Raw genomic sequence first — 19,215 nt, forward strand, 5'->3', positions numbered from 1 at the left:
TGTGTGCGCGCATTCTGTACGGGCTCGGAACATAATACCATTATAATACTATGGAAGATTCATAGGTGTATATGTATTCTAAGTGTATATTTAATGTATATGCTTTGTTATCTAATGTATATCTAGCTGGCTGTTTGGTCTGGCACCTAAAGCCAATAAATTAATTTAAAAAAAAAAAAAACAGGCTGCGCTCAGTTTAGTCTTTTTCCACGGACGGGAATGGGAAGGATTTGGAAAGGACGTCGGCTGTGGCCTATACCAAAGGTACCTATCCGGCATTTGCCTGGTGTTGAACATGGGACACCATGAAAATCACTTTCAGGTTGGGCGAGGCAGGACTCGAACCTGCGCTCTCCCGAATGCACGCTACTACAGTCACGCTTGAGCTCCTCAGAGATTAATGCATGTAAAATAAATAAATAAATAAATAAATAAATAAATAAATAAATAAATAAATAAATAAATAAATAAATAAATAAATAATAGTGTTGTTGTCATCTCACCACGATCAGCTCTGAACATCTCACATAATAGGTCGAGCTGTTTGTCTCCTAAAGGCTAGTACACACCAAGCGCCAAAGTTGCAGAACACGTGTATTGCGACTAGTTCCAGGGATATCCTGCGGCATTTTTTCCGTGTTTTGGACTGTCGCGATACAAAAGTTGCATGTCGCAGGTCTCCCATTCGAAATGGGATACATGATACAAATGTTGTGCAACATGATGTATTCTGGACGTGCCGCGAGGCAAAGTCCCGGGACACGCCGATGCCAGTGTGCAGATAGCCGCCACGTATTGGTGTTGTGTTTCATGCTGTGTTGTTTTGTGATGGAAACTACTCTAAAAATCATTCAGGATTTACACACCCTCCCTTGTCTTGGGGATGTTATGTCTACCGAGTATAAAAACAGAGACAAAAGGAGGGAAGCAATGGAGTCTGTGACTAAAAAGTTCACTATGTCCATTCACGAGATGGAGAAAAAGATTCACAACATTAAAAGCACATAAAGCAATTTCTTGCGCCATTTTGCGCCGATTCCTGTGGTGCAACTGGCTCTATAGGTGTGGACGCGGGACATTGTATCGCAACAGTCTAGGGACAGTGTCTCACAACCGTCCCCAGACAATGTCCGCGACTTTGTCGCTAGGTGTGTACTAGCCTTAATGTCTGACCTATCCCAACCCAAATAATCCAGCATTGGTTACACCGCTCCTTCACCTGAAATAACCCAGCACAAAACGAGATGCGCTTTGTAACACACACACACACACACATACACCCAAGCAAACGGGGCTACATGACCACACTGTCAAAGCCCCGGAAATGAAATAACAACAAACAGCCACTCTTCTCCGCAGCCTGTCAAGTTCCTTAATCACGTGTAGCGGCTAGCATTCATAGCTGTCGCCGCGGTGGTCCGGGTTCAATTCCCGGCTCTGATAAGCAATTTAAATCTGCTTGGAGGGCTGGAACGGGGTACACTCATCCTCGTGAGGCAAAATGGGGAACAGGTGGGTTCGGTACCCATATCAGCTATCCTGGAAGTGTTTCCGTGGTTTCCCACCGCTACTCCAGGCAAATGTTGGGATGGTTCCTTATGTACGCCTCCGCCCCAACTCCTCACCTGAATTACAAATACAGTACACTACTACAGGCACCACATTAACACACGTTATCACACACACACACACACACACATGACCAAGGTGTTCAAGCCCCGGAATTGAAATAATAACTATTCTCTGTACCCCTTGGAGTGTCTTAATCTCGTACATCTGGAGAGGAACCCAAATAATAAGATGCATTACTGGAAGCAATACTGTTCTGGAGTAGTGTTTGAAAATGTGGATGTTGTGACGCAATCGCTACTTTTTTTTTTTTTGCTAGTTGTTTTACGTCGCGCTGACACAGATAGGTCTTATGGCGATGATGGGATAGGAAAGGCCTGGGAGTTGAAAGGAAGCAGCCATGACCTTAATTAAGGTACAGCCCCAGCATTTTCCTGGTGTGAAAATGGGAAACCACGGATAACCATCTTCAGGGCTGCTGACAGTGGGATAGCTTTCGTTATGTTCCTTTCAAGGCAAAGTACTTACTTTATTCCTTTTAAACACATCAACCCTACCTGTCCTGTAATAAGTTCGCCTGTCATACACACTTTGCAAACCCATCACATGTGTACGAGGTGCTTACATGCCTGGTATCCATTCTGGTATCCCAGGAAACTGCTTGCGTGTCAATGTCCTTGCCCGACTTCACGCCGTCAGATGTGGCATGCAAAACCGCGCATGCTGTTCTTATTTATATCTCAAAAAGTAATTGTCCGATTTTGAAAATACTTGCATATTTGAACTTTTAGGCCAGCTGTATGAATTTGTGCCGTTCCATTTAAAATATGGAGTTAATATCAATATCTCGGTTATTAATCACCCCATGAGACTAAGTAGCACTTTATTTTACAAGACCCTGGGTACCATTTACGAATATGAAAACAGAATGTCGATATCTTTAATCGTTTAGAAGTTATTTCCGTGTAAAATGTTAGGTGAATAACCCTGTATATACAGTATATGGATCCTAGGGCTGGTTTGAGGTCCACTATATATATATTTCAACTTCATAAATATTTCCCAATATTACACCATCAAAACTGGCTATTATGATGGACCTCAACTCTGCTGGAGACCATACTTCTTACTCACTTTAACTTGAATTTTCTGGCTTTTTCAGGGACAAGAATTCAGTAAACTTACTGGTTGAACAACTAACCTCAATATATCTTCCTCACCTTCAGGATCTCTATTCCTATCTACCATGTCTACATGCTTGTCACATCTCCAGTGTACTCTAGCTATGTTATTATAACAACATTATTCAAGAACTCCATAATCCTCCACTTCAATCACATGTTTGCATTCATGCATGTGGCCCAGTTCAAGAACATTTATAAGGTTAATGAGTGTCACCAATCTTGTGAAGACTATATTAAATGGAACTGTTAGCTTCACTCCAAAGACGCTGCTCATACCACAGCCAGGCATGTCAAGTACAAGTCAGAGTACGAAACAAATCCATTACACTACTGTCGTGAACAACTACAGTACTATTATTCCATTATATCAAGCTAGACATACACGCTGCCAGCCCTGTGGTGTAGGGGTACCGTGCATGCCTCTTAACCGGAAGCCCAGTTCGATTCCTGGCACGATCAGGGATTTTTACCTGAATCTAAGGGCTGGTTCGAGGTCCTCAGCCTACATGATTACAATGGAGGAGCTATCCGATGATGAGGTTGTGGCCCCGGTCTAGAAAGCCAAGAATAACGGCTGAGAGGATTTGTCGTGCTGACCACACAAACCTCGTAATCTGCAGGCCTTCGGGCTGAGGAGCGGTCGCTTGGTACGCCAAGGCCCTTCAGGTAATGATGGGCAGTCCGAGACGAAGTCTCGAGATTTCCTGACATTTCTCGAAACTTGCGCAGGCACTATTTCTTGCGAGAAATTTAGAGAGATCTCAAGAATGTTGTCCCCATTGTGTAGTGAGCAGCGTGCCGTAAGCCTATAGATAGTCTGAGATGATTGTTGTTTGTGCCCAGTATGCAAATTGCCAACCACAGGCCTTCTCCATTCCATAAATACATGTCAACAAGCGACTAGGGCGGTCATTTCTTTCATTTCTACCGAGGCCTATTTTGACACAGTATAACAATTAAAAAGGCTACACATTTTGGCATTATATGCAGAGGTATCTGCCTTTGCTGGTAGGACCTAGTGTTTACAGTGCACTATGTCTTCTGGTATAGGCTACAGCAGTTTTGTTACTTCCATTGATCCGTCTCATCCTTGGCTTTGACAATATGAAAGTGACTTAGGTATGAGCGATGCTAGTATTGCCATTCCTTCTGCAGCCAGTCCCTGCTATGAATGGTGTGAAAATGTTGCTCATAGGGTCGGTTGGTGCATGCATTTCAGTGGGCTTGGCAGACTGATATGTAATAGCAACTTCTGGCTCGGTGAGGAAAGCAACAGATAACTACCTCACTCCTCATTTCCCTAGTACACCTCTTCAGTAATGCCTAGGCCATCTATGACCGCTGATGGCAGAGCTGTTGAGGATCCAACCAGCCTTAGGGCTGAAGACTGAACATGCAGAGGTATGTACATGAATTAGTCTAAGTACAGAAACCGACGGCCACTGTACGTACACCTACCTTGATACTAGAGGCGTGAATTATTTGAACTCGAGACGGGCCAAGATGCGCCTTGCTGCATGTAAAACCACCATTATGCACGAGTGGAACATGTAATCTAAAACGTCCGAGTTTGCTCCAATTCTTTCAACGGGTAGGTGTACATTGTTATCAGACCCCATAGTAGTCATCTGACCACTGGTTGTGTTTATCGATATTTTGGTGATGAAGGAAATAATTCCCTACAATGCCATATAGTATACGCATCATAATTAGGTACTTCGGTATACAACAGTGCAATGTGTAATTGTGTCTAATTGTATGGGGCAATAAGACGATGTCCGAAACAAAATGTAAGTGGTGGACGTCTGTTATTTTGAAGAGGCAATAAGACGATGTCCGAAACAAAATGTAAGTGGTGGATGTCTGTTATTTTGAAGAGATTCCACACTGCACATCCCGCTGTATTGTTTGTTCAAAAGAAGTAAAATAGTCAGCAAAAAAGCTTCTGGGATGATCCGGCACTTATACCCTATCTACAACAATCATTACGAAGTATCCAGGTAGGTGTGTATCCTAACAACAGTTATTAACAAGTTATAAGGGTTACTCGGCTAAGATGTACACCCGAAATAACTTGTGAACCGTTTAAGATGCTCGCATTGCTTTTTCTCTTTCGTTAATGGTATTAAGGGGCTCATACCTCAACATACAGTACTTTCCTACGCTTTTGACAAAAATTATCGGCACACACGTTTCCACATGAAAACTGCTGATGATATAATATCAAGCTTGTGCTTGTAGTTACTCAGGATGTCCCACACCTCGCAGCACAGGAGAATCGATCTCGAGAGCGTTACCTATCATCCCTGCCGAAAGAATTCAAGCAGGCTCGAGCATTTTAGATTACACGTTCCACTCGTGTAATGGTGGTTGCATAGAGAGCAAAACACGCTGCCCCATCTCAAGTTCGAATAATGCACGCCTCTAGTATCCAGGTAGGTGTACATCTTATAGACAGTTGTTAACAAATTACACAGGGTTATTCAGCCAAAATGTCCACCTCATATAATCTGCGAAAAGTTTAAGACACTGACATTCTGTTTTCACTTTCATTAATGGTATTAAGGGGTTCATAGTTGAACACTCAGTACTTTTGCAGACTTTTGACAAAATTTATTAGCTCACACGTTTCCATGTGTGTACGTTCAGTCCTCAGTCCAAAGGCTGGTTGGATCCTCAACAGCTCGGCCATCAGCTGTCATAGATTACCTAGGCATCACTGAAGAGGCATAGTAGGGAAATGAGGAGTGAGGCAGTTTCCAGTTGCTTTCGTTGCCGAGCCAGAAGTTGCTATTACATATCAGACTGCCAAGCCCACTGAAATGCGTGCAACAACCGACCCTATTAGCAACATTTTCACACCATAACAGGAACTGGCTGCATAAGGAATGGCATTACTAGCATCACTCATACCTCAGTCACTTTCATATTGTCAAAGCCAAGGATAAGAGAGAAGACAGATCAATGAAAGTAACAAAATTGCTCTAGCATATACCAGAAGACTTAGTGCACCAGGTCCCACCAGCAAAGGCCACACGTTTCCATATGACGACGTTATTTCACACAATAACTGGTTGTGATATACTATAGAGCGTACACTCATAGTTACTGGGATGTCGCACAGGTTGCAGCACAGGGAAAGTTGGCCGTGTGGTTAGGGGTGAGCTTGCATCCGGGAGATAATGGGTTTGAACCCCACTGTCTGCAGCTCTGAAGATGGTTTTCCGTGGTTTCCAATTTTGACACCAGGCAAATGCTGGGGCTGTACCTTAATTAAGGCCACAGCTGCTTCCTTCCCACTCTTAGCCCTTTCCTATCCCATCATCGCCATAAGACCCGTCTGTGTACAAACTTGATCAATATTATCATTTCTAAATCATTCGGAGCACCAGATACCATCTTGTGAGGTGTTTTCCTTACTACTCCTATTTTCTTTTTTGAGATATTAGAGGAATGAAATTTTGTGCCAAAAGAGGTTCTTTAATCTGATGGGTCCCCCACTCTCAAAATTAGGCACTCAAAAGTACACTATTTAATTCTGCAACCTTAGACAGGCAGGCTCCTAACCACTTTCACAATGCAGTTGACCAGGGAGAGATGAGTTTAAATTACAAATACTATACAATACAGAAACTAGTCTAGTATTTCTGAAGGTAGCAGTTATAGCCTAGAAGAAAGAGACAGTATGTGTGTGGATTTAAAATCAAAAGCCATTGAAAAACCATTTCAACAGCGACTGACGTTATAAAATCCCAAATCAATAGTGTGAACGTCGTGTTACCTCTGTTGGTATGACAGACTGACGATGGTCAGAATAACAAAGAAAGAAATACAGAGAGGATGAGAAGGAAATGAAACAATACTGTATACTGATATATTTCTATATTTTACCATTTTTTTGTTTCAGATACAAATATATTCTATTGTACTACAAAATAATGTTAATTCAAATTGCATTTATAATCCATACCAAAAATGAATATCGGCAGAAGTGTGAAAGAAGTGGAATGGATTTGTACCACATATAATTCACAGATCTCTTAGAAACACAAGGGAAAGTAAAATAGTTTAAATGAAATTAAAAACATGAATAATATATCTTTCTATCTGAGCATCAGTTTTAGCATCACAGTTGGGCTCTCAAATATGCACAGTAATTCACAAACACTGAAGAATTCATATAATAATGGACAGCATCACAATGTCCTAATATAGTGAGGATTGCACAACCTTCAAAATAAACTGGGATAAGTGAGACTTTCACAACTCATTTTAAACACATGAGGTACACACTATTATGCCACTGAACATAAATATCTCCATTCTAGGAGTTTCTGCATAAATATATAATATAATATCTTCTGAAATGACTAATTACTGTTGTGTTTACCATTACAATTATTATAGGAGTTACAACTGAACATATAAAACCAATAAAATTTACTATATAACACCACTGCTATTTGTTCGTGTTGTAAGTGCCATACACTATACAAGAATTACAATTAAGCTGCATGATACAGACTTAATTTATCTATACAGGTTGTGCATATATCAATAACTTACGAATTCTAACCCTGTATGGCTTTTAAGTGGATGATAAACACAACAACACACTGGCTTTAAAGTAATAATATGCTTTTGCCACAAGACATATGGACAGTTGATCAAATTGAAGCACTAACAACTATACCATACGATAGAAAAATTCCTAGCTTGTGCATAATCAAATATCTATCAAGATAACTTAAATATATATTCAGAGGTTGTTATCTATTTCACATTCTCTGGAAGACAGTATTAAAAGTTCTTACCTGATATCTACAAAAGCTGTCCTGTTAAAATTAAATAACAAAAAATTAAAAAGGGATTATTTTCTATTTCACAGGTATTAGGTAAATTAAAATATATGTTCCTCAAAGCCATTTTACTTCAGATTAAATTTCACATGGCTTATATTTTGTTTAGCTCAAGCTAGGAAGAAGTAAATAAGAAGTCACACTGTAATACAAGATCAAATTTTTAAATACATTTGTACTACACAGGGAACATAAGCAAACTGAGTATCTGATATGCTTAAATGCAACATTCCATTTTAAAAATCTAGTGCATTGCCTCCCTGTGATCGGCAACAACTGTGGCAGATGGCAATTAAATGTATCACAATAGCTTAACGGATGTCCACACTAATATAGCTGCTCCTTAGCCCATTTAGACGAGATCATCTCAAGAAGTTGACAAAAATATAACATGCCGGGGTTAACTGGTCCAACTTTTATTTTATATATAATCTATTGAATATTAAAAAGAAAAAAAAGAAAGAAAGAAAAAAAAAAAGGGGACATTTAAAAGCCCCCCCAAATCAATACTGGAAAATATAACGTGCGAAAGAAGCATAATGTCGGTTTCAATTCTTAGCCTATAGGCCTAACTCTCCTCAAATACACACTCAACCTCTACATACCAAGTTGCCACAAAGTGTCTTAATAATAATATTATTATTATTATTACTATAGATATAACTGACAATCTTAAAGATACTTTCAATAAAAACCAACCTTTCCTTCCATGCAAAATAATAGCAAAAACATTTACATATTATAGACTAAATAAAAACCATGCAATTGCAGGAGAAATGTTTAACCCGAGTTAACACTTCAGTTCAAAAATTATGCAATATAAGTGGATTTGAATTTCAAGCAACGTCTTCAAGCTACTCATACTCATTGAACCTACACTTACAGTAAGCTATATATTGACAACATACTCAGATCACCACTTCATCTTCTCGTTTTTATATCAGGCCATCAAGAAGTCTCGTTTCTGTTTATTATTATTGTTGTTGTTGCTGTTGTTGTGTACAACAAAAATATAGATTTATTTTTCTCATACTGTGTAACAGGAGACACACACTCAAAAAAATTATGCTAGTATGGTGGTTTAAATCTTTTAGAACCAACATTATGAATAAGAGAAGTATGGGGTGTATTTCTCAGAAATGCAGTAACCAGAATCCTCTTATGTACGAGGTACTGTAAAGCATTTTTTTTTTTAGATCAAAGCACATGGTTGATACTTTCACACACTTCTACATATTTTGCCATCATCACAACTTTCATTCCCTCTACTGTGCAACACAATTTGAATGTATAGTAAGCACTAGCTTAGCCTCCTGTATTAACAGCCATACCATATGAAGTACAATTAGATAAGTATATTTAATAATTTTACTAAAATTAAACATGCCCAACCCTAATGCATACTGTCACATGGTGCTAAATAAAATGAGATTTTTGACTTTTCTGAATATGTAAATAACTCTTCGCTTACTATTTTCCACTAAGGGAAACTGTAAGAACAGCTGATAAGTACTTTAAAATACATCACAGTAGTCAATTCTGTAGTGAATTTTAAAAATGAAGTAGTTTAGACATTATCTTGGATAAGTAATCATCAACAGTAATCAACATTTTAAATATTTAGAATAGAACTATAATTTAAATTCTGGGATCTTACTCCAGTCATGGTAGCAGCAATATTATTATAATGGACTTAACAATGAAATTAAAAGGCCCAATACAACATAAAAATGAACTGTAAAATTATTAGATTCATAATAAACATATACATTCAAATTATAATTGTATGATAAATGCTCCAATCTTACTTTCATTATGTAGATTTAACAGGATGAGAAGTATACTTCATATACCTCTCAGATGAAAAGGCTTACTGCTTGACAAAGTTGAAGGGAACATTTCATAATTTGTGTACAAGTATTTCAGAAATTTTGTAACTTTGTCTCAAAATAGTAGATTTTCAAAACCTCTGGAATAACATGGGCAATACACTCCCATACACCAATAAAAATTAAATATTACACCAGTTTCAAACATTAATTCAATATGAAAAATGTGTAGAGAGATGTACAGTATGTGGAGCTTAATAGAAACACATTAAAATGATAGTGTTGTAGGAGAAAAAATGAACCAAAGCTTTTCTGATAACCATTAACCAAGTTAACGTAAAATTACTGGTCACTTCTCTCCCAATTTTTCAATGGAAATTGATGTAGAAGCAGCATGTTTTATTGCAACAAAATATTGATTTGCCACTGCAGATCGATAATTCAGCATTATTTTGATCACAGCTCATACACTAAATCAAAATGGCAATCAAGACAGTCTCATATCAACTTATGGAAAATGTGAAAAGAATTATTAAGGGACAAGTAAAATGTAAGGACAACCTGGCTCAGCTTCAAGGAAACTTTCCTTCTACTAACAATGCTCAATTCAACTGCTTGACAACTTCTTGAGAATAACAACTATATTGGTTAAGAGAGCTAAAAATTATACTCTTACATTTACAAGGGATACCTTTATAAAAGATTATCATTTCCATCTTGGAGGGCACACACAAAGATAAAGCAACCAGTTGATTTGAACATCTTTTACACCATAGCCTTTTTATTTGTGAATGAGATTACGTAGCTGTTGCCCAAGAGCAATTACGGTAACATTCTCCTTTGCCATAAAGTAAAAATATCAGCTTACTTTCAACACAGAATCTATTAGTGACACGATTTATTTTCTACACCAAAACCATTATTTTTTCCCTTTTTAATGAAATACCAGTAACTTTTTTTTGTTGAATCTCTATCTATATCAAGGTAATCACGGAACACATAAAATATGGGAAAAGTTGACAGGATCAAAACAAGCAGCAATGCCATAGATTATACTATCACAACTGTTTTGTAGGCCAGGGTTTTAAAAAAAAGAAACTAATCCACCAGCCTCTATGCAGGAACTCTTGTAGCACAGTGAAAAGTGGTGGACACTGCACCTCAAGAAAGCTCTTGTTTTACTTCTTGCATTTCTGTAATCCCAATAGAAAAACGTGGGCTAACAAGTAAAAAAAAAAAAACATGCAAGCTAAGCTTTCAAACTTTTAAGAAGACAATTATTATCTGTCATAAAGTTCCTAAGAAAGGAGAACACTAGAAAAGAGATTATACAAAAGATTTATGTACATTACTGACAACACCAGAAGTTTATCTCTACTTAAAATATAACAACCAACCACATACTTTGCTCAAAATAGCATAGCATGTAGAAGATTTATACATACGTTTATGGCAGGACTTGACAAACATTAGTCTACTTCCTGGGATTGCATTGAAAACATTGGCCTGCTTCAGGTTCCAATGAGAGATGAGTATTGGTGGTGATCAATTTGTACTTTCTCTCCAAACTAGCACAAGTTCAAAATGAGACTTCTCTATACTGAGATTACAAAAGAAACAATGTTAATTATTATTCATCAATTATTATGCATTCAAATTTCACATAAAGACAAATTCAGGACAAAAAACCTTGACTGCTAGTTCAAATATTCCGAGACAGCTATATAGTCGAGATTCAAACATTAACATGGGATAAACAAAATACATGCTGGAGGAGGACATAGAGAAGTGTCTGCTATCTTTTTCTTTATTTTTGTTTTGTTTAAGTATTGTGAGAGATGCTTATGAAATGCTACAATTTTAAAATACTGCAGTTTTGTACCATCCCTCCGGCATGAATAAATGATCACAAGCATTCCATCACACAAACACACACACACACACACGAGATCGCACATTCTCACTTCTCACACACACGAGGATGCAATTGCAGAGCATGTAAGTGGAAAAACCACTGCAACTACTGCACTTCATTTCCAGGAACCCCCTCACAGCCTACCAAATGAAATGTTGCCGATTAGCACAATGACAAAAGCCAAGATTCTAAGATGTCTTGGACTGCAACGTCGCTGTTGGGCTGGATTCAGGGGTTGATCTTCGTTGGGGTACAAACTCGGCAGCGTTGGGGTTCAGTGTACTCTGTACAGAACACAAATAATAGGAATTAGTGTACAAAGAGGTACTATATCAAAATGTTTCTCTCTTTTACAGAGCTATCACAAAATTACATATTACCATACATAAACAAATAATCCCCACACCCTAATTTTAGGAAGGGAAATTACAATTCCTTTTGTATTTGTATAGCTATGTTAAATATTTACAGTGAAAACCATAATACAGTATATTAAATTATATGATTATGAAGCATTCTGTCACATCATAATCCAGTAGGAGGCCTGTAGTCCAGCAGAATTTTAAAATATAGGCTACTGGTGTCTGGTCAGCATTACCAATTTGCAAGAGTAAATATTAATTTCTCTGGTATAAACCAGGTGTTGTGTAAACTGACAAATGTTTCTTCGAAACTGTCTTCTAATTATGATTATGAAGCCTGGCCTGTAGTTCAGTCACACATTAGCATATCCCGTTTATGGAAACTTTTTTTTTTTTTTCCCCTTCTGTGAAATGTCTGGCAGTTACTGTTTGAGATGAGCTTTATTTTCCTCCAATCGTTAACACTAGAACTGCGGCTGGGTCATTTGTGACCCAGCTGTTAGTTCTTTCTTCTCTATATTCTGAAAAGAACTATCTGTATGGAGTGTAGAGCCAATGAATATACCAGTATCTGCGCTGAATATTTTTTTTTGAAATTTAATACACATACTGTAGTGTATTTTGATGTAGAATATTAACCATACAAATAAGGAATATGTGGACAATAGGATAGCCCCACTTTGCTGACCCAAAATGAGTCCAGTTCTAAGCCCTTGCTCCTATGGCACCGCAAATGTATAGTAAAGCAAGAAAGGCTTCCATCTCTTTTGTTTAGAGACCAATCATCTCAGATCAGTACACACGATGTACATTATGCTGCATATACCTTATCTGTAGGAATGGCACTTCACACGATACACACGTTGAGAATACATAATATTCCCTGTCTGTACACATGCTAAGAATATTTTTCTTTGTAGAAGGTAGGGAAGAAAGAAATAACAGCTGGGTCATTCGAGTGTTAACGCCAACTGTTGCCCGCAACATACTTTCTTCCTGCAGAGCAATAACCAATATTTGCTCTGCCTCTTCGATAACGTGGAGCTTTTTGTCAGCCGTGAACAACCTATAACGCATACTCATGCAGTTTATGTGGCATACTTCTCGCTTATGACAGGAATAGAGTTGCCAACAGAGTAGACAGAAAAATAGCAGCTTCCAGATTGCTATAAGCCAGCCATGCCAGAAGCAATGCACAAACACTGATGCAAATAATACCTGCAGCTCGATTTTTGGTAAATTACTGTATATGCAGGGATTAGTCACACACATATATACGTACATATATATGTTGCTTTAGTTGAAGAGATGAAAGAGGCATGTATTATTATCATCATCATCACCATCATGTTTCCACTCCAGATTCCCGGGTGTGGTTTACGAGCGCTCTCCATTTTAGTCTTATTCATGTACCACTGCTCCTTCAAGACTTCATCCCAGTTGATTCCTTTGGGTGTGATATCTTCCTTCACTTGGTCCAGCCATCTCCTCCCAGTCTTCCAACAGCTCTTTTTCAAGTAATCTCAGTAGGCAACCATTGTTTGGAAATTCTTATTTCTGTCATATGTTTGACGTGACCAAACCATTGCAAATGTGCCCTAGTTATGGTCTCCGTCAGGGACTGATTTATTCCAGCTTGTCCTCCAATCCTCCCATTTCTTACTTTGTCTTTCCTAGTCTTTTGAAGCATGCTTCTTAGAAACTTCATTTCTGAAGCCTGAAGTCTGCTGTCATCTTTTTTAGTAGTTGTGCATGTTTCCAACCCATAAGTCAATATAGGGACAAAGTATGTTTGAAACAGAGTTGTTTTGATCTTAATGTCACTTGTTTATTCCAGAGCAGATATCAAACCGGTGACAGAATTGATTCGATTTCTGAATACGGTTATTTAGTTCAAGCTGTATTCTATTGTCACTTGATATTATGCATCCAAGGAGGCATGTATAATGTCTAAAACTACACAACTGCAGACAAAAAGAAAAGAAGCAGAGGAAGACCAAGATTATGACTGAAAGGCTTGTTAACACACTCAGGACCAAGCCTATACTATGTATTTGCCCCCAGCAGCCAGGTAATTTCAGTGATTTTGAAAAAACTCCTCCTCTGTTCCTAGTCTATGGACGTTATCTTGTTATACACCATCTGACAGGTGCACTCTTCTACTTTTATATCCCACTTACTGCATTCAAATAGTCTGAATAGTGTACAAGTATTGTTATGTTCTTTAGCAGCACATAAAGAAACAAAAAAGTAATGTCAATCTATTTGCTGCTTTAATGTTGAATACCGATTACAAAAGTGATACAAGCTAAACTAGTTTACCTTACCTACGAACTAATTCACAAGCTATCGTATTGTTTCTTGGTGCCATAAATTGTGTCCCCACATCAACATTTTCATTACAAAGCCTGGGCCTAAACTTAGATAAGTTATTTTCAAAATGTTACAATTTAGGCCTACTCTAAATTATTTACAACACAAATTTCAAACACACCAGCAGTATCTCCCAATTAATCTATTTCACTATCAAAGTCTTATAAATCACCTTCTGCATTAACTATTTGAACTACTTTTGTCTTCTATTAGTTATTTCTCGCCATCCTTACAACTACAATCGTAGATGATAAATTACCGTACATTCTTTTGCTTCTCTGCATCACACCTTTGATTCATGAAAAATAATGAAAACTGCTATCAAGTGCCATCTAGTGGCAGAACGTGTTACTACTAGTACCACAAACAAGTAGCTATAACCTAGACAGCAAAAATTATGGGCAGGGGTTTTAAAGTAAATCTTATGCTAGAGCCCATAAAAGTTATAGGCCTGATCACTTTCAAAAGAACAGAAGCCTGTAGAATCTACATGTATGGTCACAAGAGTGATAACATCATGAAAGAAAAAGGTGGACTGATGAAGGGTAAAATGGAGACAAACCATATTTGCCCCACTCCAGCTGGGTGTGGATGCTGGCAATGATATTAGCCAAACCCTCTGAGGAAAGGTACTGAGAACTAAACCAAATTTTACTATAGCTTTCAACTTTTGTTTTCCTATTCTATAAATATTCAACACATTTTGTTTTCTGGAGAAATAATTCTATGGCCAAGTTTGATTTTTATTACTGTTTTATCTGGTATCCCAAGCACCACAGATCACAACACAGAAGTTGTGCTGCTACAACAAATGAAAAATTTGCTCAGTACTTCGTATTGATGTTCATTTCTTGATCATCCAGTCACAATTTCCTTCTTTAAATGCATCAGTAGCTGACAATTATTCTATCTACCATGAATTTTAAAATCAGCACTTAATTCTTAATATAATGTATCGAAAGGGATTTTTAAAAACGTATTTTCCTTCTCAGAGCTTCTATCATATCACTGTCTTTGGTAATTGCTTTATGCCTGTAATGTTCTCACATTTATTGTAGTTATCTTTCAAGGAGAAAACCAGAACAAAATCTAAGTCAAAAAAAGTAACTCCATACTGTATAAGGGAGTTGAAATTTACTCAAAATCAAACTAAAGAGGCTATCACAATAAAAATATTATGGAATTTGGGCAAAAAAGATATCACAAGAAATCTATCAAGTTAAAGAAAAAAATCACAGATACAATAAGGAAACTGATTAAAATTTTATGGTCACATAAAATGGACAATACCAGCCACAAAGATAAAATTTTAAAATTAGCCTTTTCAGTGAAAAAAAATCACAATTGAAGACCAAAATGAAGTTGGCATTAATGAAGAAACCATGAAAGATAGAATCAAATTCAGAACCTTAATTCACAAACACAAATTTTCTGTTATGCCCACCCGACTAAATACAGGATGGACTGAACAACGTAAAAAGGAACACAGCAAGAGAAGGACGAGATACTGGGAAGAGAAGAAGAAAACAAAAACGTGCTAAAAGTTCAAAGATACTCATAAGTTGGGCACAACAAATCAAAAAAAGAAAGAAAAAAAATTGTGAAATGAGTTAGGCCTCTCCGTCTATTTATCTTGCCGCCACATCACCAACTGTGCTGTTATCTAGCCAGAACCTCATATTGTAGAAGTTTTACTTTCTGGGACCAGATGTCCCTAGTATGTATTTTCTATTACTCGCTGCCATCTCCAACTCTACACTCGGTCACTGCTACCCCTGAGTATGGCGTCAAATGGGCCCAGGCAACGAACCACGTGGCCCGGACCTCGGCTTCCTCAAACCGCCAACAGTCAAATGGGGCAAGCTCCTTTCTTCTTCCTCCCAGCAGATGGCTCCTCACGCAACTCTCCGATGTTGTTGTATTTGGGAATTGGGTAACTTAATGTTCAATTGTTTATTTAGCATTTTGAATTTGTCATCCCTGTCATTAAATGAATCTGCCAATAATAAGGGTTGATATCAAAATCTTATCAAGAAATTAAAATTTACATCACATAATATGTCTGGAAATTTCTGCCAGCCCCCTATAAGTGAGGTGTACTTTCTGAACCAAGTGTCATGCTACAGTTGGTTTTTTTTAAGTGCTCTACATGATGGGTAAGATTTCCTTTGGGAAATTGCTGAGGTGGGGGCTGGCATGAAAAGGCAGCAAAAAAAAAAGGTATGGCAGAATTTTAATTACGTGAACCTTGCTGGGTGTGAAAATAGGGAAGATTCCAGCGTTCCCCCTTAAAATTTAAAGTTAGATCATACTGCATCTGTATAATTTCAATGCAGGGTTTTCTCTTTCGACTTGAATTTACTGTAGGTTTATCTAGGAAGTCTTCAGACAAAAAATTTCTCTGCTAACTGGGATTTGGTAAAATGTAAGGATGCACAAGTATTTACCCTTGTTTCTCTTTTTCTAATTTCTTTTTTTAGTTGAGTTAAGTTTTTCAATTTTCTAAATTTATCATCATCATCTTTTTGGCCTTGCAAAATTTTCTTCCCTTAGTCACCTTTTAGTATGGCTTAGCCTCTGCGTCATTGCGTATTATGCCCAGTTAGGCATTTGCTGTTGAACTTTATTTTGGAGTGTTTAAGTGTTTCAGCCTCCATTCTCATTTTGTTCTCGGCCTTACTAGTTAACCGTTCTTTCTTTCCCCCCCTCTTTCCCTGTTCTGCCTGCGCAGTGTACACTTAGGTCTCTGTTAATTTCAGATCCTTCAATCCTTTTTCAAGTATTGCCCCCCCCCATAAGGTAACGATAGTGAAGGTAATTACTTTATTCAATTTTGAAAGCAAAATGCTTCAAGCATCTGGGTGCAAGACGTTTAACATTAATGTCGTCTACTGGCCCAATAAATGACATGTGTAAAGTGGTTGTTTAAGGCCATGGCTGCTTCCTTCCCACTCCAATGCCTTTCCTGTCACATCAGTGTGATAAAGCCAATTGTACAAAAAAATTAAATAAATAAATAAATTGGTTGTAAACTCCAGGGTTCAAGACCCATCTGATGTAAAGTTGCAATAGAAGCTATGGCTTCTTTCTCAGATTTGTATTGACTCTACTGTTCCAAATTGTGTATTTTTGCAAAGAGTAAAATTATGAGACCTATGGGTCAGTATCTATGACTACCATTTTTGAAATGGGAGTTCCCCTCCTCAATACTGTTAATTTTCTGAGCTTATGAGCTCCACTATTGTAAAATTTTCCTGTGCATTTTGAGCTCCCTTACTGTAAAATTAAGAGCTATTAAGCTCTTTCAATAAAACATTCCTTTGTTAAACTGTTGTTTCATGTCGTGGGAAAATAAAGAAAATAAAAGTATTTCATAATTTTGTTACCAATACTTACACTTTGGTTTATACTTTGTCACCCCTCATGCTTCTTTCCTCCTCTGAACCACGTAAATCTCCATAACAATAATAATAAAGATAGAACATTCTAAAGAATTAACATCCCCCTGAAAATGATTCTCTCTCTACAGATACTGCCCATTTTTTTAACCGACATATCTGTTGTAGTTTGGGCAATATCTGTTATTTTTATTTTGTTAGAAATTGATACCTTTCCACGTCCTGAAATAAACTACTCTTCCAGCATTTGTCTATGTGAAAAATCAGAATGAAACTACATTTCTGAATGTTGGTCCTTTCCAGCCCTATGCTAAAGTATATCCTCTCTCTTCCAACAGGTAAGTACTGTGAAATCACTTCTGAACTCCTTTAGCAGCACCCAGGCATGCAACTATTCAGAGAGACAGAATCTTATTCTCTCCTCCACCAACGGTATATTTCTACAGCAGGGATGTATTCTTTGCCTAAGTAAAAGAACAACTCTTTACTGGTGATGACGATGATGAACTGCATTAGTGAAGACATCATCACAAATGCATTATTAGACCTAAGAATAAATTTTTATAGACCACTAAAGTTCTTATAACTGAATGGAATGGTTATCGTCCTCACAGCCGATGGAAAGAAGATGCACTTAAACACTCTTGCAGAATTAAATACTTTGATTAGACAGATAAGCAAAATTAGCACTAGGAAATAATGAATGTTCTTGTTATTGCTATGGTATAGTATTCTTATTGCTATGGTATAGTATTCTATGTTTTAGGTTAGTTATAGTTAGTAAGTTTATCTGTGTGTTTGTGTGAATGCTATGTCAAGGTAAGCCGCTAGCTGTTTATTCTTAACTCCTGCCTGAGGATTTAGATGTAACAATGTCATTCACTTCTTTTGCAAGCATAGACACAGACATCACCCCTCCTTTCTCCTTAGCACCGATTACTAGTTGTACTCCTCTTACCGCTCTCTCTTCCCAGATTCTCTCTCCAGATCTTTCTGATCGTAGTAATTTAGGAACAGAAGGGAAAGCAATTCGACACGCTTTGTTGTGTGCTCATGTTAACAGTCAATTTATATTAGCTTACCATGATGAACTGAAAGTCATATTTGAAAACAATTTATTTCACATAATTGCTGTACGTGAGAGCTGGCTATGTAGTTCAATTCCTTCCAGTATGGTTGAAATATAAGGGTATCATTTATCGATTTGATACGACAATCAGGCATGGAGGTCGTGGTGTGTTGTTTTGTACACTTAATCTCAGGAGTACAGTGGCACAAATTTCTACCCCTACTACAAATCCTGTTCCTGAATTTATGTTTGTTGAAATTGTTACAGACACTGTTAAAGCACTCATTGGGGTTGTATACAGGCTTCCAAATGAAAGGGACACTGGTGAGTTAGAGGACAATTTAATGAGACTTTTAGCGTCTTATGAACCCGTGATTGTTCGGGGCGACTTTAATACAAATTTGTTAACTTGGACTAATGAAACAATACATTTTCAAAATATTTTTCTCTCCAGTGACATGATAATATTGCTCTCGGAACCAACTAACCACGTTCATACTTCCACCGTCTCTTCTGATATACTCATTGATCTCATGATAACCAATAATCCACACAAGATTCTTGAACACGGTCAAATACCTGTTTCTGAAATATCAACTCATGACCTTATATACAGTACCAAGCATATTCGCTAAGAGTTCCTAAATATAGGTCAAA

General features: G+C 37.5%; 1 protein-coding gene across 1 annotated transcript in view; it reads right to left on the reverse strand.

The window, feature by feature from the left end:
• Positions 1-6,618: 6,618 nt before the first annotated feature.
• Positions 6,619-19,215, reverse strand: part of Paip2 (polyA-binding protein interacting protein 2) — a 56,195-nt gene continuing 43,598 nt past the window's right edge. The window contains exon 5 of the mRNA XM_067137161.2: positions 6,619-11,640. Within this exon, the coding sequence (XP_066993262.1) occupies positions 11,545-11,640 (96 nt within the window). The 3' untranslated portion in view covers positions 6,619-11,544. The remainder of the gene's footprint in view (positions 11,641-19,215) is intronic.

The sequence above is a fragment of the Anabrus simplex genome, chromosome 1, assembly GCF_040414725.1.
Source record: "Anabrus simplex isolate iqAnaSimp1 chromosome 1, ASM4041472v1, whole genome shotgun sequence".
Classification (NCBI taxonomy): Eukaryota; Metazoa; Arthropoda; class Insecta; order Orthoptera; family Tettigoniidae; genus Anabrus; species Anabrus simplex.